The sequence below is a fragment of the Archocentrus centrarchus genome, chromosome 16 (assembly GCF_007364275.1).
Source record: "Archocentrus centrarchus isolate MPI-CPG fArcCen1 chromosome 16, fArcCen1, whole genome shotgun sequence".
Classification (NCBI taxonomy): domain Eukaryota; kingdom Metazoa; phylum Chordata; class Actinopteri; order Cichliformes; family Cichlidae; genus Archocentrus; species Archocentrus centrarchus.
The window spans coordinates 6,512,981-6,536,394 of NC_044361.1; the positions used below are offsets into that span (position 1 = coordinate 6,512,981).

General features: G+C 38.5%; 2 protein-coding genes across 3 annotated transcripts in view; one reads left to right on the top strand and one right to left on the bottom strand.

Moving 5' to 3' along the window:
* The first annotated feature begins 3,420 nt into the window (after nt 1-3,420).
* hapln2 (hyaluronan and proteoglycan link protein 2) lies at nt 3,421-8,624 on the top strand. 2 transcript variants are annotated; one of them, XM_030750453.1, is made up of 6 exons: nt 3,421-3,554; nt 3,713-3,823; nt 4,717-5,073; nt 5,527-5,643; nt 5,727-5,909; nt 7,871-8,624. In XM_030750453.1, the coding sequence occupies exons 1-6, from the start codon at nt 3,521-3,523 to the stop codon at nt 8,146-8,148; spliced, it is 1,080 nt and encodes a 359-aa protein (XP_030606313.1). In that variant the 5' UTR covers nt 3,421-3,520; the 3' UTR covers nt 8,149-8,624. The 2 variants fall into 2 exon arrangements, with proteins under 2 accessions (XP_030606313.1, XP_030606314.1); XM_030750454.1 differs by having other exon boundaries at nt 3,427-3,554; nt 3,719-3,823.
* A 3,197-nt stretch (nt 8,625-11,821) lies between these two features.
* The window catches only part of bcan (brevican), a 30,502-nt gene continuing 18,909 nt past the window's right edge, over nt 11,822-23,414 (bottom strand). Inside the window, exons 6-15 of the mRNA XM_030750950.1 lie at nt 22,255-22,548; nt 21,086-21,967; nt 19,553-20,281; nt 17,086-17,322; nt 16,290-16,394; nt 16,000-16,158; nt 14,373-14,455; nt 14,013-14,157; nt 13,728-13,910; nt 11,822-13,040 (exon numbers count right to left, since the gene is read on the bottom strand). Coding sequence (XP_030606810.1) covers nt 12,925-13,040; nt 13,728-13,910; nt 14,013-14,157; nt 14,373-14,455; nt 16,000-16,158; nt 16,290-16,394; nt 17,086-17,322; nt 19,553-20,281; nt 21,086-21,967; nt 22,255-22,548 — 2,933 coding nt within the window. The 3' untranslated portion in view covers nt 11,822-12,924. The remainder of the gene's footprint in view (nt 13,041-13,727; nt 13,911-14,012; nt 14,158-14,372; nt 14,456-15,999; nt 16,159-16,289; nt 16,395-17,085; nt 17,323-19,552; nt 20,282-21,085; nt 21,968-22,254; nt 22,549-23,414) is intronic.

Below are 23,414 nucleotides of genomic sequence, written 5' to 3' on the forward strand. Positions count from 1 at the left end.
TGAATGTATGACATGACGATTCAACATTCTTATGTATACTCGCAGCACTAAAGTCCATTTTCCCATCATAACTTTTGGGTTGGCACAGCAGGATACTTATGAAAGAATACGAGATTATGACATGTTCTTTTAAAGCCTGTCTGCTGTGTTCTACATAAAGGTACAGTCTGTCATGTTATGGAAAACTGCATCAGGACTTACAGGTGTGAAATATAGTGAAGGTTTCCATGAGGCTGTACTGTCTCTGACCCGATCGTGCTGAGCTCTTTACTCCTTTTGGTCACAGTTGCAGGAGTAGGGAGGAAATCAAACTGCAGCTGGAATATCTGCATGACAAACACGGTGGCAAAACACAATTTTCCCCAAGAAAGACCTGGAAGAGATTTGTAACAGATGATTAAAGATTGAGTCAATAAATAAAAAAAATAAGGCTTTGAGCCATCAACAGCTCCAGAGAGTTGGATGAGAAAATAAGCCAAAGAAAAAAAAAAAAAGAAAAGAAAATAAGCCACAGAGTCACAGTGAGAAGAAGGAAGACATTTTTGCAAAAAATTTTGGCTCTTTCCTATATTTAAATTGAGGAGCTGAAGTAACTTAAGCAAACTGTGTTATGTATTTCAATAAATATTTTGTGTTAAAACTACCACATGATGGCACTATAGTTATTTTTTGTTATTTTTTTAAATCTTTTTGTCAGTTGATCTTTTATCAGTTGATCTGCAGAGGGCAATGTTTCTGCTCCGTAGTCACAAAACTATTACTAATGAGAAGGAGAGATCAAAGTGCACGGAAGGGATGAGAAGTATACATAGAATACATAAAAAAAATGAAGGCATGCAGGAAGCTCTGAAAGTTCCATAAATGAAGCCTATATAACATAAATTCACACAAGCATAAAGCCCTGATGATGTTCAGCTGCCCTTTACAATGCAGCCACACTTTGTAGAGCAAACATCCTGATGGTGTTGATGTTTTTATTTATTTTAATAATTTCACCATTTTCTCCGGTAGAGTTGTCATAGGGGTTAGGAATTTTATTCATGCTTCCATTTTTTTTCTTCTTTTTTTACAAGTTTTAAATTGCAGTAGATTGAGATTTGACACATACCCCCTTTCATTGATACTGATTACAGCTCATAGATTCAACATGTGCTCTTCTGTCACTTTGAAAACTGTATAATACTGAGGGCACTCTTACTGGTTCCATATGAATTAAGAGAGCAAATTGCAACTAGTTTCTGCAAATCAAATGCACTTGATCATTAACAAATGTGACCATTTCTATATAAGCAGAAATTTGGGCAGTTTGCTGGTCTGGAGCATTCAGGTACTGTATGTGTGAACACGATCAAAAATCTTCACAGGAGTGGACATCCCATCAATCACCATGGTGAAAAAAACAATTTGCATGCCTCAATCAGCATGCTAAATATTAAACACAGTTATAAAAGAGTGAACATGTTGGCTTGTTTGGAAGTGTTACTAAAAGAAAGCCTCTTCTCTCTAAAAATTGCATGGCAGCATGGCTCAGGTTTGCAAAGTTGTACCTGAACAAATCAAAAGACTTCTGGAACAATGTCCTTTGGACAGACCAACCAAAGTGAAAACATTTGACCATAATGCACAGCGCCACATTTGGCTAATGACAAAGAGCAATAAGGATCATTAGGATTCATAAGCTGTGGATCCTGAATGTATGTACAAAATTTCATATCGAAGACATGATTGCACATGGATTGAAGAGATGGACACACTGATACTGTATATGGACAGAGTGCTGGTTGTTGTCACCTAGAGGTGTTTGTGCGAATACTAATTGGAGGACATGAAAGAGTCCCATTGATGACAGAGCACAATGGGGAAGCAACACAAGCAAAAACAGAAGAATCCCATCATTTAATCTTTTTTTCCACATTGGACCGTGTTTGTGTGTCTCCTGCCTGCTGTCACTGCGTGGAGACTGTGGCCCTCACAATGCCGCCCTTGTGCCTGAGGGCCATGGTGGAATAGGAAATTAGATCAGACACAGCTTCCTCTCCCCACTGCCCCCAAAACCATGTGGGCAATAACAAAGATGGCTGAATGCACACTATAGTGCTCTTTGGCAATGACCTTCTGGGAAAGATTAGAATACACAGGCAAGCTTGTTGTCTGCAGGGTTCAGAGATAGCTAATCACTGTACGCACTTTATCGGTCAGTATGGTGTTTGACAGCAGAAGAGAAGATAACAAGAACATGCAGATTTGATCAAAATTACTGCTTTTAGTCTTTGTTTTAATGTGCAATATTAAAATCATTCTTCTTTAGTCTGCTTAAACATACTTTGTTTTGTTAATAAATTTCATCTTTTTATTAATTAGCTTTAACATGAAATATTTCTCCAAAATCCTAATAGGATAATTATTACAATTTCTTTCCCTGACTTTTGAGAAGCCAGTGGCAGAATGCAGGAGATACTTGAAACAGTAACAGAAGCGTATACTTTACACAATAAAAACTGATTTGGGGATTATTTTTTCAAAATATTTAGTTACATTTCTAAAATATTTGTGTGACAAAATTTATCATTTGAATTCAGCCACTGCTTCAACTATCAGTGCTATGACTGCTATGAAATGATATTGAAAGCATGTGTGAGGAAATGATCGTGATTATGGTTTACAGATGCTTTGGTATCTGGTACTTGATAAATTGGTGAAAGATCTGCTTATTCAGTTCTTAGGGTAAACTGTACTTCTTTGCCATCCTCCTCACTGACTGGTCCAATTATAGTGGAGTGGGAATTCCCAGCAAAAGAACATTTAAAGGCATTTCTTTATCTGTTTATGACTGACTGTGGGAGTGGAAATTAAGCTCCAGTATGTGCAGCTGTCCAACAGTTTTTTTCTACAAACGGCAAGTTGAGTCACAGCCAGCAAGCACATTTTCTTGATGTTACAATCTGCTCTAACTAGGTTGCACATGACATAATTTGCTGGCTAGTTAGACTGGTTGTTATCAGGTTGAGGTGGTGGTTCACTCACTTAGAAGTGATTTACTTATAACTGTAGGCATTGGTCATTGGGTGATGGCACATTTTACTAGTTATTGTGTACTTTACCTGCAGTACCAAAATGTAGCATTTAAAATGCTAATGCTTATTGGATTCATAGTCATAACCACCCAGGGAAAATCGCAAAGTATTGCATTAACAAACTTTCTGTTCTTTTTTTATATTTTGCTTCCCATTTGATAAACATGAAGAAAGAAAAAAATAGAAATGAAAACAAACACTAAGCTTTTGAATATCAAACAGTAGAGAGGACAGCAGCCCAGTTTACACACTGTTGATTACAGAGAGGAGCATATGACCAGAGTGAGGAGAGAGAGGGAGTGAGAGTTAAAGATTGATGACAGCTGAACACTCAGCATTTGGACAGAGGACCCAACAGAGATAAATAGTAGAGAAACAACATTATGCATTATCCAGAGAATTTTCTGATTGGACACTGAAAAGATCATGCTGGACAATGCGGGAGGATGATAGAACGGCTGCGCCTTCTCAACTACACAGGTTTCTGTCTTTGCCTTTGCTAATTTCAGCTTGAAAATTGGGAAACACATTGGAATGTAAAATGCATCACAATTTTTCTTGGGTGAAAGTTTTATTGATTGTTAATTCCAGGCCATGTGTGAGAACAAAATATAGTTAAAACTTGGTTTTCTTGTAAGTTGCAGGAGGTGGAAGAGTGACACCTTTCATAATGAACTGTGCAGTGATTCTTTTATTGATCTCAAGCATCTTCACCTGGTCTTCAGCTTTATATACCCCCGAGAGAGCAGGTAAAATCCCATTAGTATCACATGATTGATGAAGTTTTGGTAATGCTTTGCAGCTATATATTCAAGTACTGACTTCAGCACACACCTCTAAGGGATGTATGGGTTATATGTGTATCAACCAATGGGGGAGCAGACATGCCTTGAACAACTACACACAAATGTAAAAGAAAAAGAAGCCATTCATATTTGCAGTTGTCACCAATATTGCGCAGTAATGAACTCCTAGTCAGAGTTTATCTGATGTTGTTATATAAAATACAAGCATGCACTAACTTTTGTCTGCAGCACGATGTCCATCATTGGCACTAAAACCTTCCTTGTATATAAGGATAAAATTTTTATCAGTGTGGCAAAGAAAACTATATACGTGATTGCATACAATATAGAAGGCAACTTCTAATAGTAGATGGACTGGTACTTAAATAGAACCTTTTTACTCAATTTAGCACACAAAGTGCATCAGGGACAACTCACAACTTAGTATCTTGTCCAAGGATGCCTCAACATGTGGACTGGAGGAGCAAGGGATGAGTCCGCCAATATTCCAGCTGGCAGTAGACCCACTCTAATACCTGACTCACATCTGCCCTCGACTAGTACAAGGAGAAATAAATCCATTACCGAATTTGATTTATTAATGACCATAGGTGAAAATAGTTTGGCCAAAAAAACACCTCAAAAATGGGTCTTGTTCCATTAATAATTAAACATTTTATGGACTTAACCTAAAGAGGTAAAAATCAAGCATAAGAATGCAAAGCAATGACATTCAGTGTAACACGAACAGGTTGTATGTTTACCCACAAACCAATCATCATGATGGTAGTTTCTGTTAGTACTGTATTGATTTAATTTTGATTGGTACTGGCTGATACTGGATCTTTTACCCATAGCATCGAAGAAGCTGAAGTATCTTCTTGAGCCACCTGTGTCTGCAGATGTCACTGGCCGAAGCGGAGATAATGTCACCTTGCCATGTATCTTGAGAATCAAACCCAGCCATTACAAGGTTAAATGGACAAAGATTGAACCAGAGAACGTTGGACCAGAAAATATTATTATGATATCAAATGCACATGCCAATAAGCCATATGGCCCTCTTGGACAGCGAGCTTCTCTACGGAAGGCTCACGCCATGGACGCCTCCCTAAAGCTCAGCAATCTTGAATTGGAAGATGGTGGCATGTATCGCTGTGAGCTGGTCAATGGCATCGAGGATGAGAGTGTCACCATTACTTTGAGGATTGAAGGTAAAATTGAAGGAATGTTCTCCTACCTGGTGTCTAAACATATCATTTTATGTTTGACTATGCATGCTATTTCTGGTGTACACCAGCTAAAAGATGTTACTGGTGCAAATCAGTGACTGTCAAACTGTGGGGTAGGCCCCACTGGTGGGCTGTAGAACAAAAACAGGTGAGAACTGTGAAGTGAAGTGAAACTATTTGAACAAATAGTAGAGTAGAGTAGAGAAAATAAAAAGTTTGCTCATGTTTTCATGCTGACATTTGTTTTAATAAAGTTATACTTGGATCTTTTTTTCCCTGCTTACGAAATACGATATGTGTGCCAGAAAAACACTTGAGAACCACTGATGTGAAGTATGTAATAGCTTTTCTGAAATGTTCTCGCAGCTTCATAGGGGCACTCATTTTATCAGGGCAGAGAAAAACAAACACTTACAACATGCCTTTTATTTCCAGGTGTGGTCTTCCCATACCAGTGTAAAAATGGCCGTTACAGATTCAATTTCCAAGAAGCCAAGGATGCTTGTGCTGAGCAAGATGGCATATTAGCCACATATAACCAGCTTTACAGAGGTACCACTCTGTTCAAAGCATTTATTCCCAGTTTAATGTTGTCTGCCACTTGATCAGCTTTATTACTTTGTCTGTTCCTGCAGCCTGGACTGAGGGGTTGGATTGGTGCAATGCAGGTTGGCTCCTTGATGGAACTGTTCATTATCCGATCATTCATCCACGACCAGTTTGTGGAGGAGAGTTGCCTTCAGGCATTCGCAGTTATGGGACAAAGGATAAGAACAATGATCGGTTTGATGCTTTCTGCTTCACTTCACAGACATCTGGTAAGATATAAAACAGACTTTTCTAGATCTCAATGGAGAAGAATAGTATAGTATAGTTAAAAATGTATTTATACTTATCCCCATCCATCAGTTAATCTATTTTCTACCACTTATCCGGAGCTGGCTCGTGGGGGCAGCAGCCTAAAAAAAAAGCCCAGACCTCCCTCTCCCTAGCCACTAAGGCTTCCCTAAGGCCCTAAGGCTTCCCAGGCCAGCTGAGTGATGAAATATCTCCAGTGCCTCCTGGGGCCTACCCTGGGGCCCCAGGAGGCACAGGAGGCATCCTAATCAGATGTCAAACTACCTCAACTGGCTCCTTTTGATGTGAAGGAGTAGCAGCTCTACTCTAAGTCCCTTCTGAGTGACTGAACATCTCACCCTATCTTTAACTACCTCTGTGACCTCGCCCCCAGTGATGGGTGAGTCATCTCCCTCGTATGTAGTGCACCGCTTTCCCCTCCTGAGTCTCCTTATGATTAGCCAGAATAATTTTGAGGCCAACTAATGTCTTGTTCCATGGCCTCACTGAACTCCTCCCACACCCAAGTTTTTGTTTCAGCTACTGCTGGTACCTGTCAGCTGCCTCTGGTGTCCCACAAGCTAACCAAGCATGATAGGACTCCTTCTTCAAGTTGACAGTTCCCTTAACTTCTGGTGTCCACCAGGGATTACCACCACAACAGTTACCAGTCACCATGCAGCTCCACCTCCATGCAGTCACCTCAACAATGGAGGTTCAGAACATGGTCCATTTGGACTCAGCATCCTCAGCCTCCCTCAGAATGCTGTCAAAGTTCAGCTGGAGGTGGGAAATGAAGATCTCATGGACTGGGGGCCTCTGTCAGATGCTCCCAGTGCACTTGTTAATCTTTTGACTCCCAGCACGGTGGCTTTGTGGAGCTCAAGCTCACCGTATTTTGGTTGAGAAAGTGGAGTGTTCAGTTAAATTAACTCACAAAAACTGAATATGTAGCAAACAGCAAGCCATATTTTTGTGTAATCCCATTAAAAATTATCCATGTGGCTAGTGGTCTGGTGGGTGACTTTCTTTTTAAAGTGAATTATTTTAAGGTCACCCACCATATAGGTGTTACCAGTGGGAAAACTATTCATGGAAACAACTTGATTTTTCTCCCATGCTGTAAACCTGCCTTTTAATGCTGTTAAGTTAGATATTTTAGTCTATGGGGACTGGCTTGCTTTTAGAGCCAGCTCAGTGTGACTATTCCAAGAAATGCAGGTTTTAGCACTTCCAAACTGGCTTCATGTTCTGCCTTGGGCATTGTATGCTGTATTAACACTTAGTGACATATTGTTCTGAAAAAAATAAAATCCTTTTTTTTTCCTTAGAAAATATATTTTTGTATTTGGACAACCCCCTCCCCTCCAAAAAGGAAAAACTTAGGGTTATAGTATATCTCACAGTTAAAAATCTTTGCAGTGATCATTTAATTAATAATTTCCCCTTTAGAAACTACAGGAGACTTATTTCATAGCAGTGCAACTCAAGTATACCCAGATTCCAGAAAATTCATCACACTGTGGTTTTCCTGTTAATGAAAGCAATGCTATTAGCAGTTGTGTAGACGGTGTTGCTACTTAATTTTGTATTGATGATTTTTTTTGTGTGTGTATTTCAATGCAGTGATTCTGAATTCAGACTCTCAGTAGGAACAAGCTGACACTTAGAACCTACTAAACAAAAGCAAGACTGATGGTGGTTGCTGGTGTGACATGATGGAAAAAAAGTTCAACAGGACAATGCTTGGTTGACTCCTCAGCTGAAAACTCCTACTAATACTTCCACTCTTACTCTTGCTGGATGGATGGATATTTGGACTTAAGCAACAATAAACGCTATTAAACAGTTGCAGGTTTTTACTTTGAGCACAGTTATGCCAGCAGTTAAATGATTACTCATTCTCTGCATCTGTTTCTACAAATGTTTCCTGCTCCCATAGGTTCCATCTTCTACATATCGGGGTCTTTCTCCTTCGAACAGGCAGGGCAGTCTTGTAAACGTCAGGAAGCTGAGTTGGCATCAGTTGGCCAGCTTTATGCTGCCTGGCATTTCCATAACTTTGACCAGTGTGATGGCGGTTGGCTAAAAGACGGCAGCGTTCGGTTTCCCATCAGCAACCCCAGGTACCTCTGTGGAGGCATCCCAGAGGCAGGCGTACGCTCATTTGGATTCCCAGACAAGAATACACATGTTTATGGAGCCTATTGCTATAGGTAGTCCAAAAAACAAATAAATAATAAGACAATTTGAAAAAACAAACACACTTGTACATCAGTGTCTCAACACAGCATGAAAACCTGCAGTACATGTATATACAGCTTTATATGCCAAAGGATTAGCCCAAATAAGAAAGGCTAGAGACAGTTAATGACAGTAAAAATTATAAAGTTATTTTTACATTATTGTCATTTAAAAATTCTAATAAAATAACTATGGGTCCCTATTACTGTAATAATCAGTAAAAAAAAAAAACTAAATAAAACTAAAAGAACGAAAGTTGGTGATTTTAGGTGACAAGCTGCTGAGACAAATGGAATAATAAGGATATTGGAGGCAAACTGAAGAAAATTATGTTACACATGCACAATCATCTTTCACTAAGCCTGTAATGATAACTGCTCTGCAAACCTACCAAGTGTGTCTGTTTAACAGGACTGACCTGGTTTATATGAACCCCTTCAAAGGAGTTTAAATGTAAAGGACAGACTGATTTATGTGCAAATTAATGACATGTAATTTAATTCATTCAATAAAAAGATGCCCCATTATCAGTTTGGCTTCTTTTGTTATACTTTTTTCTGTTTTCTGGTAATTTTCAGACAGTCACCAGATTGTATCCTAGCTATAAACGTACTCTTTTTTTTGTCATGCATCTAGATGCTGTCAGTCCTTGGAATATAAATGAAGGAAGGCAAAGCCTCTTTCAAAACTGAGTTGATAAGACCAAGATGGCAAAAGAACAGTGATTTCAAGTAGCAGCAACCAATAATTTAAATGCAATTAAATTTCTTTTATTTGTATAGTGCCAAATCACACAGCAATCACTATAAGGCATTTTATATTGTAAGTTAATGACCCAGCAATAACAGAGAGCAGCCTAGGCCTATTGCAATTAAGGAAGGGTCCAAGGAACAAAGAGAAGCCTATATGGGAGAAATATGTTCCCTTTCTGGTCCTGGTTACTTCTCTTGCTTCAGCATTTTGGATCAACTAAAAGGTTTTTCAGGAAGTTTAATAAATTACAATAGTCCAGCCTAGAAGTTCATTCATGAACTAGTTTTTCAGCATCACTCTGAGACATGTTTCTAATTTTAGAAATATTGTGCAAATGCAAAAAAAGAAGTCCTACATACTTGTTTATAATGTGCATTGAAGAAGACATACTGATCAAAAATGGCTCTGATTCCTCACAGTGTTTCTGGAGGCCAAGGTAATGCCATCCAGAGTAAGTATCTGGTTAAACACCGTGTGAGGAAATTAGAGGTCATCCAGGCTTTTTTAGAAATTCTGTTTAACAATTCAACTACCTGTTGTCATCTGGCTTCATGGATAAATAAACCTGGGTATCATCAGCATAGCAATGAAAATGTATCCTATCCTTTCAAATAATACTGCCTAAAGAAAGCATTAACAGTGATAGATAGGTCCCAGCAGAGAACCCTGTGGAACTCCATAATTAACCTTAGTGTCTGAAGAAGACTCTCCTTTTACATGAACAAATTGGAGTCTATTAGACAAGATGCAAACCACTGCAGCGCAGTACCTTTAATACCTATGGCATGCTCTAATCTCTGTAATAAAATGTTATGGTCAAGAGTACTGAATGCAGTCATTACTAAGGTTAAGGTTAAAGGAATGGTTGGCTCAACAGAGCTCTGACCCTGTCAGCCTGGCTACAGTGCTGAAAAGAAACCTACGTAGGGCTATTCTTATTTTCTTCGACCAGTGATGAATAGTAAGATGGCCAAGCTTCAGGGGGGCTATTTTTTTTCAATACAGCAACAAACTCTTTTTCTAGGCTAGATGAAGATCTTCTAAATTAGTGAGCCGCTATTTCCTCTCCAGCTTACGGGTTATCTGCTTGAAGGCACACATTTGTGAGTTATACCAGGGAGCTGAGACTTTCTTTTTCACAGTAGCCACAGTATCCAGAGTCATACGCAGTGAGGACTTAATACTATTAATGAGATAATTGACCTCTGTGGGAGCAGAGTTTAGGTAGCTGCTCTGCATTGTGTTGACACCTGGCATTGAAGATAACAGTGGAGGAATTATATCCTTAAATTGATATACAGCATTTTCAGACATATCTCCTGTAATGCAGTTTATTCCCCACTGATGTGTAATCCATTATTATGAATTTAAATGTTATTAAGGAATGATCAGACAAAGGAGGGTTTTCAGGGAATACTGTTAAATGTTCAGTTTCCATGCCATATGTCAGAACAAGATCCAGAGTGTGATTAAAGTGGTCCAGTTTGTCCATATGAGCATTATTAAGTTAGATTGGCCCTACCCAGCTCTACCTGTGGGTCACCTACAAAGGAAGTTCATTTTTTGGGTGTACTTTGTCTCTGTTTGAAAATAAAATGTAAAAAATCTGTAAAGGATGCAACTTTCCAGTTTGTAGTCATTAAACACCGAGTGAACCTGAAAAAATTCAACAGTGATCTGAAATCAAAATAAATGCCAAATGAGTACAGAAATAATCAGGTGGCTTATGTTTGTCTAGATGGAATCTAACTCATATTAGTGTTGGCAGTTTTCTTTATTTAAATAAATACAGAAATAAAAAGGGAGTCACTGATCACCTCTTTGAGGAAAAACAACAACTGAGACAGTGTCATTATTATTCTGATGGTATACTGAAGCTGCACTTAAAAATGCAAAGATGCCTTTGAGAATACTCTGTTATCACCATAAAAAACAGTGGAACTACACTCGGAATAAAAGTACCCTGTGGCTACAGTTCAGTCTAACTGTTTAGATTTGCTTCAAGTGACACCAGCATCAAGTCTGCAGTACACACGTGGGAAATTAATGTGTGTCTTCAAAAGAAGTGAGTTAGGTTGTTAGCCATTGATAGCTCATTTCCACATAGTTTCTAAATGGTGTCTAAATCAGGAAAACACACATTAGAAACACAAAACAGGCTGCAACTGATTAAATCTGGATGTGATCTGACTCACACTGTGATGGGATCTTACCTGCATGTAAGCTGTATCTATACATAGTTAAGGGGAAAAAAATCTTTCTAAAACGTTCCTATTTCTGCCTCCTTCTCTTATCTACAACCTCAAGCAAAAAGACAACCATGAGCCAATCTTGTGAAAAAAGGAGGAGCTCATACAGAAGTGCTGCCACAGGTCACTCAAAGAGCCACTAAGTGAAGGTCCCAATAATGATGAGGGTAGTGATTACCAAAAAAGGAATAGTGGACAGCTGTGCCACAAAATATTACTCCATACTATTTGGATAAATTTGTCACCAGTGTCAGCTATGGCGGGAAATCCTATTGATAAAACTTTATGAGGGAAACTACCAAATATTCTCATTTGACATGTAATGACTCCTGCAACAAACAACTTGTCAACAATGTTTATATGGCAGCTGACTCACAATTATATAGACAGCTCAGCCTCAGCAAAGAATTTCCAAATGCTTGTTGCGTTGACAAATTTAAACCACACTTTCAAAGACTAAAAAGTTTCATGAGTAGCAACACTTTCTCATGTGCCACTACTCCAAGATTTCCTATGAATTTCTTTGATTGTACCCAGTCATGAGATACGTGTGATATTATTTTAAACTTGACACATCTGAAGCAGTTTTAACTGTTAAAATTCAAGAAAAAGTTCACTCATAAATAAAAACAAAGAATCTGTCAGACTGTAAGAACAGCAGATTTTAGTGAATGTCAGACCAGCTGATGCTGAGAATCAATTCACGCTTTGCTACAGTACATTTAACACCCATCAGGAACTCGTAAAACTATCATGAACAGCAGTTTGTTACAAATATGTTAAAATACAGTGTGTGATAGCAGCAGTCAAATTTAAGAATTCAACATTGTCATTAAACAAATTGATTTAAATGTCTGCCATCTTCACCTAAAACACAACAACACAGGTCAGCTACAGAATGGCTGATTGTGAAAGTAAATCACATCAAAACAGTAATACTAACTGATGTTCTATGCTGACAATACTGGTTCATAAATATTTATTGATCTCTTAACTTCATGTTACCAGTTGGGAAAAAAATTCATCTATCATCTTGATTTCTACTTGATTTGGTGTATTTCAGGAAATACTGACTAAAAATCATTTTTTTATATGCAAGAGCTAAATTGTCTCTAAAATCTGCAGTTATTGCTCTAATTATACCATAGATTTCTGGTCTTCTAAATGATTGTTTTATATATAAAAGATATCTATCTGCATAAAAGTTGTCCTTCTGTATGAAAACTGAGGATGTATTTCTTCCAAACAAAACCCAGCAAAAAAACTTGAATATTCTTTGAACAAACATAAACCCATTTATTCCAAAAAGGGAGACAGATGTTGTGCAAAATGCTGTCTACTGATTAAAAATTTGTGCAAGATGCTACTTTATCTTTTGATAAGGGTCATAAGAAACTTATTTTGAGAGTCAGGTGTTTCCATGCATGTCTAGAAAAACTGCTTTTGGACTTTTATTTTCTTGGAATATTTGGAAACTTTTCTTTTTCAAATAATGAAATGAACAGATTTTCCTTAACTGCACCAAAATTTTAGATAAGCAAACACTTTGGTTAGCACTGGAAAACACATATTTAAATTAGGACTTTTCCAAAATTGTTCCTTATTATAGGAACTGTGGCCTTGAGATGATGTTAATGTGAATGACTCAATGTAATACAATGGGGCAGGACTGACTTAAAAGACACAAAGAAAGTGTGAAAACAGGAGAAGGAATGTTTGATTTTTTTTCTTTAAATAAGGCAGGATGGCTTTAAACATTCTGGTTAATGTCCAAGGGGAGAGGAGTTGCTTTCTCCGTGGCTGTAACCATGACCTCCACGTGCTGCTCAGCATGAGAGGAAACTACATCTTCTTCTATTGAATGGGCTACAGGTGGAAGAAAACATGAAAAAAGGAATAGATTAAAGATTATACAAGGAGTCTGATTTACAGTATTTCTAGGACAGCTGATCCAGATTAGTTTGCTCTCTACAAACTTTGTAAAAGTGAGCTTCCTTTACTCAGCTGATTTGGCATCACAGTCCTACAGCCTCAAAAGGGACAGATGCAGCTGAATTTTCTCTCTTGCCAAAAGTTGGTTTGTGTAATTATGACACTGGCTGCTGAAGTAGGCAGGCTACATTAACTCCACAGTCTCAATTTATTTTCAGATTCCACACAGTCTTCTTAATGTAACTTTGCTCTTCATAAATGCAGTGACATATGCACACCTGGAAACAGACTTTTTGTCACTCTTGGTCATTTTACCATGTTACTTCTTATACTTCATAGAGAGATTAGTACATCCATGTCTTATTTTCTGTAATATTCTTCAGCCACACTGATGAGATTTTATTTTAAGACACAAACTGGAGCTTTTTTCTGAAGCAATGTTTCACCGACCACTCCAATATATTCAAGATATTCTATTATTAAGGCTTTTTGGTGAAAACATCTGAAAAACTGTATTCGTATTTATTTTACATTACATTCACATGTTAAATGGCAAAAGCATGTGAATGTTTTTATAGTAATAGCTGTGACTAATCACGGTCAAACATATGATGAACTCACTTGGCATGCAGGTAATTTGAGGCTCTTCCCATTGGCCACCAGGCAGGCATTTAATGACAGGATTCAGTTTCTGCACAAAACCCTCTTCACAGTAGTATCGCACTTTGGCATTGGTCTCGTAGCGCAACCTCTGCTTCCCAAACACTTTGGCATGGGGAACGTGGGGGGGCTCACCACAGGAGGCTGTTGGAAACCGATTTGATTCTTAGATCCTTACTTTTATGTTTTCAGAATAAGAGTTCAGAAAAGAAGAAATTAGAAAAGATTAAAATGAGGTGAACTCACTGCTGCCCTTCTTGCAGGTGTATGACAGGTGGTAGTTGCATGGCACGTCACTCCAGTGGCCTCCATCATGCCACACCATCACCGCACAGTCCTCGCCGGACAGGAAGTAGCTGTCAGGCTGGCCTTTGTACCAGTTTTCATAAAGCTGACCGAGAGAGGTGAGCAGAATCGAAAAAAGATTTGGCAGTCTGGTTGACTGTGCTCTCATTTTCAGTCATAAATCAGCTGATTAAACACCAAACCCAAGAAAATGCTGTTAAACACCAAAACCTCCTCATTTACTTTTGGAATTTCATCTTAAGGTAAACTCTGATATTCTTCATTGGTCAAAACAAGTGAGGAACACCTAGTAAAACTCACCAGTGGGTTTCCATCTGACCAGCGAAAGTCTCCCTCGATGGTTCTGTCATTTAGTCCAATCCACTGATATTCTCTGTATTTGTCTAAAATTAGTATAAGAATATATGGATTATGGATTTACAACCCCAAGTCCAAAAAAAGTGTAAAATATAAATAAAAACAGAATGTAATCATTTGTAAATCTCATAAACCCACATTTCATTCACAATACAACACAGAGAACACATATCAAATGCTCAAACTCAGACATTTTACTGTTTCATGAAAGCAACATTCCTCTCCCGAAAGTCCAACAACTGGACTTTCCTTTCCAGTAAATCTTCCTGGGAGTGCCCAAAAGTGGAAACACAGCTTAAATAATGTAAAATATCTTTGCCAAGGAAAAATTATAATTAGTGACAAATACTGTACATTAATAATCACTTAAACTTCCTTCAAAGCTGTAAACAACTGTGTTATAATGCACTTTATGCACTAATGCCATTTTTAAATATTTGCAAATTAGTTATTAATATAAAAGATTGAAAAAATATATAATATACAAAATATATTAAGACAAATAACAGAACTTAAAGTGTTACCATGCACAGGACCTAGGACTTTTTTTCTGTGAAACTTCTTTGAAAACACAGTCAACAGCAAGAAGAAGAAAAGGTTATTAATGAATAAGGTCCAATTTAGAAGGATCCTATAATTCTCATTTCTCATAATTTTATCTTCCAACATAATTGTGAATTAATTTATACTTAACTCTTATAATTAAAATCTTTTATGATACACATTCCTGCTTTTGAAAGTTCTCTCTGGTTTTGGAAGCTGGCTCCTTGACACTTCCTTACATAACATTCCGAGTATCAGTTATTATGATCAGTGGCTGCTGCCTGCAGAGTAAAAGGAGCCACCATCACAAGAATGTCAGATAACTAAGTCATCGCCCCCTTTGGAAGACAAAATACCAACAGCAACTTTGAGACTCTGGGATTTTCTTGGAAACATAAACAAATTCCATGGAAGACACAAAAGGCCTCTGTTGTGTCTTCCATGGACAAAGTGCCTTGTTGTAAAAACAAACTCATTACTTTAGATTTTTTTTAAGAGTTTGACTCAGGAATGTTGAAGCATGAACAGTCATGTTTGAAACCTGCTCATTTTGTGTGACCAAAAATATCTCAGCTGTTGGAGTATCCTTAGATCTCCAGATCTGATGTTGCATGTGGCAAAGAGCACCCTCTCTGTTGTAAGAAGAAATGAAATTCATACTGACCTACATGCCTGATTTTTATTGATTGGGATTATAGTTTTTTCTATTAAACAAACAAACAAAAAAGGTATGTAGTAACTACATTTTTTAATGTCAGAGGACGGTATAAATCCTAGACAAGGCAAGAATGCTGATTAGAGCTTTGCGAGATGAATGTCACCTGGAGCATAGTGCAAACTTTAAAATTATCCAACAACCTAAAGAAAAGTCTGTTATAATGATTTGTGTCATTGCTACAGCGCTGACTACATCACTCACTGTTTCCTCAGCTTAAGCGCTAAAATTTAACTCAACCAGTCAGATTATTTTTGCGTCCAGATTACAAAATCTGTGCTGAGCTTTTGTTTCATTTGAGTCACTTTTTACCGTTAATGTAGTCCTGCTCCTCAGGAGTCATGACAGAAAGTAAATGTCCACCACTCAACCGACAGTGCTGCTCGGCTGCCTCCCAGCTCTGCCGCTTGCTAAAATGTTGATAACAAAACCCCTGAAATTTCTCCCAGCCTGGCTCACACGTCTCCAGGTCTGAGACAGAAGAGAAGCGACAGAAAGATGGAAAAGTGTCAAGAAATTGATTAAGTCTGAATAAGTAGAAAGGTTTGTTTATATTTGGAAGATTTGACATCTGTGCTTTCATCAAATAACTGGCTCTGTACCTGTCTGGCAAAAGTCTCCTCCATAACCGGGTAAACAAAAGCACCTTAGTGATTCGCCGTCAACACACGTGCCTCCATTCAAACAGGGATTCTCCAAGCAGGAGTCTACAAATGAAAGAAAAGATGATTATAACAGAGTTTCAGGAATATTTTAGGCATGTATTTTAGGCATGTTTCACATCTGTGAAGCTAATGCAATTTTAGAAAAAAAAAAAAAAACTATGTTCATTCATTTTATTAACTTGTCAGAGACCACGTATACAGTCAAGAATTTTCCATCTGAATGAGAACAATATTCCATGTTCATATCTTACTTTTTGCCAATAATAAAGTGACAGTATTACTTAATATCACACCAAAAAAAGCTTCTAAAACTCAAAGCTTTTTGTGCCCAATTTAGTAGTATCTCATTTTTAAATTAAAAGGCCCTAAAAAAGTGTACCAGCAGAGGGAGCTGTTGCCTCATATATGGTTTCGGCAAATTAGTTCCCAATACATGCTGTTCTAATTTCAAAATTGAAAATTACAACTGAAAAATTATCTGAAGACACCTCTATAGTATGGAAATAAAACACCTGTGAGCCTGTTATGAGTTATTCTCAAAGTATTAATTCAAAATGTGGAAACCAATCCACCTGTTGGGCTGAGTCAGCTCGAAGTGCTAAATTGCAGCATTCAGGAGATCTCCTGGTTAGGCAGTGATTCACAACTTACTCATCCTAAAACATTCATAAAGCACCAGCTGTTGCTTCTGTCAGCATCGTTGGTGCAGCGCTTCTTTATGGAGTACAAATACCTGAAAAGTCCCCTGGTCCTGCAGCAGAAACTTTGGCAGCAGGCAAGGAGGCAGCCATGGCAATCTGTTCCCTCCCTTCAAAGTTCACGGGGTATATAGTGGGACCAATGACAGTCACATCACTGCTGTCTGTGGTGAGGGCTGAACTGAAGGTCTCCAATTCAGGATGCCATGTACATATTTTAACTGAAGGGTCATCTGTCCCAGTCTCCTCCTCACCACGATGTGATCCATGTTCTGTTGAGACATTTCACTATATGTTCACAGGTTATTTTTAAACACAGGCAATAACCTCGTGGAGTTTGTGTAAGTCATCTCTACCTATCCATCGGTTAATAAATATGTGGTTTATTACAAACATGATGTGTCTGGTCTTCAGCTCAGCTCATCAAGTCAGAGAGCTTAATGTTTGATAAATAAAATAAGTTTGCAAAGTATTTAAAGGACTTTAAAGGAGACATTATGCACAATCTACTTTACCAGTGTTTTGTGCATAAATGGCAGTGACGTGCAGTCAGGGGAGGCAGGTGAGGCACGGCCTCACCTGTCATCGTGGAAATATAAAATTAAAAAATAAATTAAATGGTTATATTCATTCAGTGATTTGTATTTTAAAGTTCTTTTCCATTTAACTACACCATTTTTAGATTAGTTTTTTCAAAATCGCTGAATTTTCGCAATTGCCGGTCAAATACTAAGAGACGAACGGTGAGGCACCAGCCCGGCGAGCCGCACCACGGATTGCGCAATCCGTGGTGCGGCTCAGTATAGTCATTGCCAATGACTACTAACTGTGCTGGCATGCTATGCAGTGAGACCGGATTACTTTCCCTTTGCATGTGGCTATTAAAATGTTCTAACACTTTTACTATATGAACTAAATTTCTATATTTTAGCTGGTGTATATAATGCACAGTTTTTTTTTTTTTTTTTTTTCATTAACAACTGTATGTGTGTAATGCATTCTTGTGTTGAGCGATCATGAAACTGCTGCGAAGAGACACTAGGTGAGGCACGCAGTTCTCGTGCCTCATGGTAGGGGGCGCTGGTGATCCCAGGGACTCTACGACTCCTCGGCGGCAAGCTACCATAAACAGTTAGCAAGGCCAGTTAGTTTTTCCTGTTGCTTGGCCTTATGTTCAACATGGAAGATTACATAACTCAACTGAAAGAATTTTCTAAACTGGACTTTCAATCGAAGCAGAAGATAATAATTAAAGGAAGACCAACACCGGAGCTAAAAGGTTTGCTTCAGACTATGTTAATGTTAAACAAAACAACTGTTGCCAATCAAATGGTGAATAAGCTATATGTTTGTAAATCTGATGTGATGACGTCAGTGCCTCACCAGTCACGACCCTCACCGCACGTCACTGATAAATGGGTATGAGGTAGGTGCTTTGAGACACACAAAATATGTGAAAAGACCTTATTTCTTTCATTTCTCACCATAGGTCAGAAACCATATCAACCAATAAAGCACAGCTCTCTGCTGGTAAATAGATATATGCCTGAGAAGAACTAATAAATTCCAAATAAACAAAGATAGTTTGGTGTTGTTATTTCAGTGCTAGAGCCATGAGCATGTTAAATGCTCTGTTTTTGCTGAAAGAGCAAAGACGGGTCTACCTATACTCCAAAGATTTGAGGAACTGAAGATCCAGTGAATTACTATTATTTTAGATGGAAAATGGAAAATCCTAAGGAAAATCGTTACCTTGACAGGCCAGAGATATGCCAAAAAAAATCAAGACGTAGGTTGCAGGTAATTGTGTTCCTCAAGTCATTATTTTAGTAGTTTTGTGGGCATCTTCTCCTGCTCTTAAAGTGACATTACCTAGGAAGAATAAACCCAGGGTGTAATGATGTTTAGGTGGAATGGCGACAGTCACCTTCACAGGTAAATGCCAGCACCTGAAGTTTCAGAGCGTGGTTTTAATGTTGTGGCTAATGAGTGTATACTGTATTTTAACAGATGTGTTCTCATCTACATTTTTTGGTTTCTGTTGTCATGAATATAAAATACTGAGTGAAATATGGCACGTAATCCTCATTAACCAGCCATCACTAATAAACCATTTTCCATTTTCCTCCAATAAAATAGTCTTAAACATGAATGTGCAGTGAGGAGTTTTTACTGTGCAGTGATTTCATGTAATGATCACTTAGAAAGTAAAGAGTGTATAATGCACATCTGCATCAGCTGCCTAGCAGTCAACTGAAGCAGCCTCTGCTCCCTCTGGCAGCTCCACTGTGTTACTGACAGACCTGTTCTTGTAATAAGCAGCAGCTCTACTGGATTTAATGCTACAAACAAAAAAAACAGGATGGAACAGACCTAAAACCAAGAGTGTAATGAATGATCTTGATGGTATCTTGAGCTGAAACTTAAAATACACATACTGGAAACATGTGAAAGCTGCATTTATTTGTTACAAAGGGGTAATATGACCACTTTAAACTTTACCATTAAGGCTGCTGGTGTTGATCTCTTGCTCCTTCGAAGCATCATCAGATTCTTCAGTAGCAGCGGGAGGCTCAGTGCTATATTCCCAATCAGACCGAGACTCCTGCGGTGTGGCGGGAGAAGGCTCAGGTTCCCAATTGGGTGTGAGTGTTAAATGAGGGATCAGAGTGATTTTTATCTCTGAAGAAGGGGCATCTGTGCCAGCATCACCATTAACTCCCACTGAATTATTGTCCACTGAGAGAGTTGGATTTTCTAACGATTGACCTGATCCTTCTCTGGTGTCTTTTTCGCTCCCCTTTGGTTGAATATTTGTGATATTTTGGGTTGTGAAAACTACTGAGCTCTCTTCTAAGCCCTCCAGTTCAAGTTTATCCTGAATGTCCTCCAAAGGCTCAGCCCCAGATGAAGTGTTGCTTTCAGGTATAAAAGTTATTATCTCTGAACTGGCTTCAACTTCCACAGAAGGAGGCGATAACATTACAGAGATTGGAGATGCCAACAATACAACAGGTTCAGTTTTCAGGACAGGAGCATCTATGCTGGAACTTGTATCATCTGTGAAAGTGACCTCTGGAGTTGAGATTTCAGGTGGATGGATATGTCCACTCTGCTCTGCCAGATCATCTGTTACCATCTCCCCTGAAGTGCTACTCAGTTCCTCATCAGTATGGTCAGCTGGGATGGAGGGCTCTGTTACACCTGAGTGCTCCTGAGTAGGATCATAACCTGCAAATGAAAGAAATATCTTTACTCTTGTGAACCAATTTAGAATAAAACTGGGGGAAAAAAATGCAGGGAATAATGCTAAATGAAAAGAAGCATTTTGGGAACTGAAAACGTACAGTATGTTAACAGGTCTAAAAGGCACATTGTGCAGACGGTTTACTGAATGTCATTGTGTGCCATTTGGGCTACTCTTTTTGGATACAAAAAACCTGGCAGAGATTGAAAAGGAGTGGGTGGGTGGTGCTTACAGTACAATTTAATGTTGCACATAAGTGATGTAGCAGCATCCACTGCTATAATGCTATTCGCTAATTGTGCTATGGCACAGACAAAACATCAGAGCAACATATGCATGGCTCTGCACACAGAAGGAGAGAAACCAGGGAGAATATTTATTTCCCAATTCCAGGATGAAGATAAATTATAGCGATGGGAGAGCACCAAATCACATCTGACCTCATTTACATACATTGATGAATGCATGATAATAAGCCTCTCATTTAGTGGATATGAATAGATAGCAATCAGCTGAAAAGTTAAACCAATTGTAAACAGTAGCACTTTGCTTTATTCTTTAATTCATATTTTTTTTACCTTCTTTATATATACAGTTTTGGGGTATTGTATTATGTTTAAAAATGTTAATGTGAACAGAAAGCTATGAAAATACAAAAGAAATCCACACAGACAGAAAGAGAATGGCCCTGCTCCGGGTTCGACCCTTCTTGCTGTGAGGTGACAGCGCTAACTGCTGTACTACCATCCCATGTTTTGGTCTAAGTTTCATGTTCAAATCTTACTTACTTGAACCAAGGTTTGGCTTAGGGACTACTTCAGTTTTGGCAGAGGTGTCCAAATCGACTGTCACAGAATTTTGCTTTTCTTCATCTGGAGAATCATCAGGTGTACTGTTATCAACAGGTGGCCACGGGGTAATGGAGTGAACATCTTCTATCTCAGTGTGGAATGAAGTTTTCATCATTGATATCTCCTCAGAAGCATCAGTGCTGGCTTCTTCTGGCTGTCCTGAAACATCAGAAGAGGTGCTCATGTAGACGAGCTCAGTTACAGCAACCTTTTCCAAGTGGACATAAGGTGTGTGGTCTTTTTGTAAAACAGGAAAATCACTCTCCTGATGCAAATCATCAGCTCCAGATGTGGCATAACCAACTAACACAGTGGACTGGACTGGATTTTCAGTCGCAGAAATATGATGCTCCGTGGGCTCTCCATTTTCTGGATTTATCACATCAGTTGTGGGGATACTCGTGTAATAACCAGCAGTCACCATGATTGGAGAAGGGGATGGAAGCACGCTGGAATCTTTGTTATCTGTGTCTGGATCCTCTTCAGGTCCTGGCTGATAGGACTCAGGGAGGTTGACTTTCTTTACTGGTTCCCAGGTATCACTGGTGGGCATGTGCTCTCGGTGATCAGGAGGAAGAGTCACAGTCTGAGGAAGGTCTACTGTAAACTGCGACACTGTCACTGAGTGAGCATCCACAGCGACATGCTTTGTTGGATTCATAGTCTGGGCAAGTTGCACCTCCTCGACTCTGTCTGACGTTGCTTCATTCATGCTGACCTCCTCCTGAGCAGTAGTAGTAACAAAAACAATATCTTGGCCAATATCCTCTGGCTCGGTGGCTAAATCCTGGGGGGAATCTGTGTACGGGCCATTATCACCTGGAGAAAGAAAAATCATAATTCCAGGATTTGATTATTATATTATTTATTATATAGATTATTATAGATTGACTAATCCTAATGCTAACTGGATTAAGACCAATAACTAAACTGTTTACTGTGATCTTAATGGTAATAAATGTAAAACTCAAAATTGAATTTTGTGCAAAGAGATTTATTGCTTTTTCTGTCCTTTTATCCATGACTTTATCCTAAGGTGGCAAACCTAGAAAAGGAGCGGCATTGAGGGGACTGAAAATAAACTCAGATAATTCTTGCTCTCTTACTTCTGAAGCAGTAGACGTCATGTCGAGAGTGCATCTCAGGAAATCCTGTCTGGTTGCTGTATCTATAGACGGTTCTGACCCCAGGATCACCACCTCCACAGCGCTCTCTAGGAGTGACAATGGGGTACCGCACGCTCCCATCTGCCAGCCACCCCGGGCTGCAGTGATTTAGACCGTCATTCCAAGCTGCATATAGCTGAGCAGTGGTGGCCAACTCTGCGCCATGACTGAGACAGTAGGCCTTCGCCTCCCCGAAGGTGAACCGCTGGGGGGCGGAGCCATGGAACACCTCACCTTTGAAACAGAGAAACAGTGAACTTTATCTATTACTTTTGCTACATTTTTACAGTTTTCAGGCCTGATGAAGTGTGTGGTTAACATCAAGACTTTCACTTTGGTATTTTGGGTCATTAAAGTATGTTTTAAATTCAGCTGGGCAGCAATATGTTTCATCAGATCTTCTGATAATTGTGATAAAATAAACAATTTTACTATAAACCACTTATTTTAATATTTATGTTTCCATAAATGTGTGCGCATAGAGTTTCTAAATGTAAGGTATAATTCTAGTGGATTTTGGGGGGATGTTGGACAACCATTTCATGATTCTTTCTAAAACCACAAACATTACTCTGCTGCTACAGATTCTGGTTTCATGCTTTCCAACATATGTCGATAATTGGCCACACCGAAGGGTTTTACAGTACATTCTTGCAAACATTCATTTTTCATAAATTAATGGATGATTATTGTGTTTACTACAGTTTAATTTGTGTTTACTACTGAATAAAGGGCTTTCTTATCTTTAAGTACCTCAAAATTTAATTTAACTTAATTTTTGGTAACAGCCAGGGAGCTGCTAAACACCACAGGCAACCAAGAAACTGTGTGGATACTGTTTTATTTTTTCTTTTAATTTTAAGGTTAATTGTTTTTATCTCTAATTTACCGAAGTTTACAGAACACAGTAAACCTCTAAAAATACATTGTAGCTAATAATAGAAATCGCTGTTCTGTTTCCCAGTTTAGTAGTTGAGAGCATTGCAATGTTCAAAGAGGAAAAAACAAACAGTTGACAAATATTTGATAGACTCTCATTACAAAATAATTGCATGCTGTGACATTATCATAGTGCTGCTGACTTCAACTGAGGCTATAGT

Bases quoted from the DNA above. Each gene is read 5' to 3' on its own strand.
- hapln2 (XM_030750453.1), top strand. From the start codon at position 3,521: ATGATAGAACGGCTGCGCCTTCTCAACTACACAG. The intron at 5,644-5,726 runs GTACCACTCTGT...CTGTTCCTGCAG, and splicing joins ATATAACCAGCTTTACAGAG to CCTGGACTGAGGGGTTGGAT. The intron at 5,910-7,870 runs GTAAGATATAAA...CTGCTCCCATAG, and splicing joins CTTCACTTCACAGACATCTG to GTTCCATCTTCTACATATCG.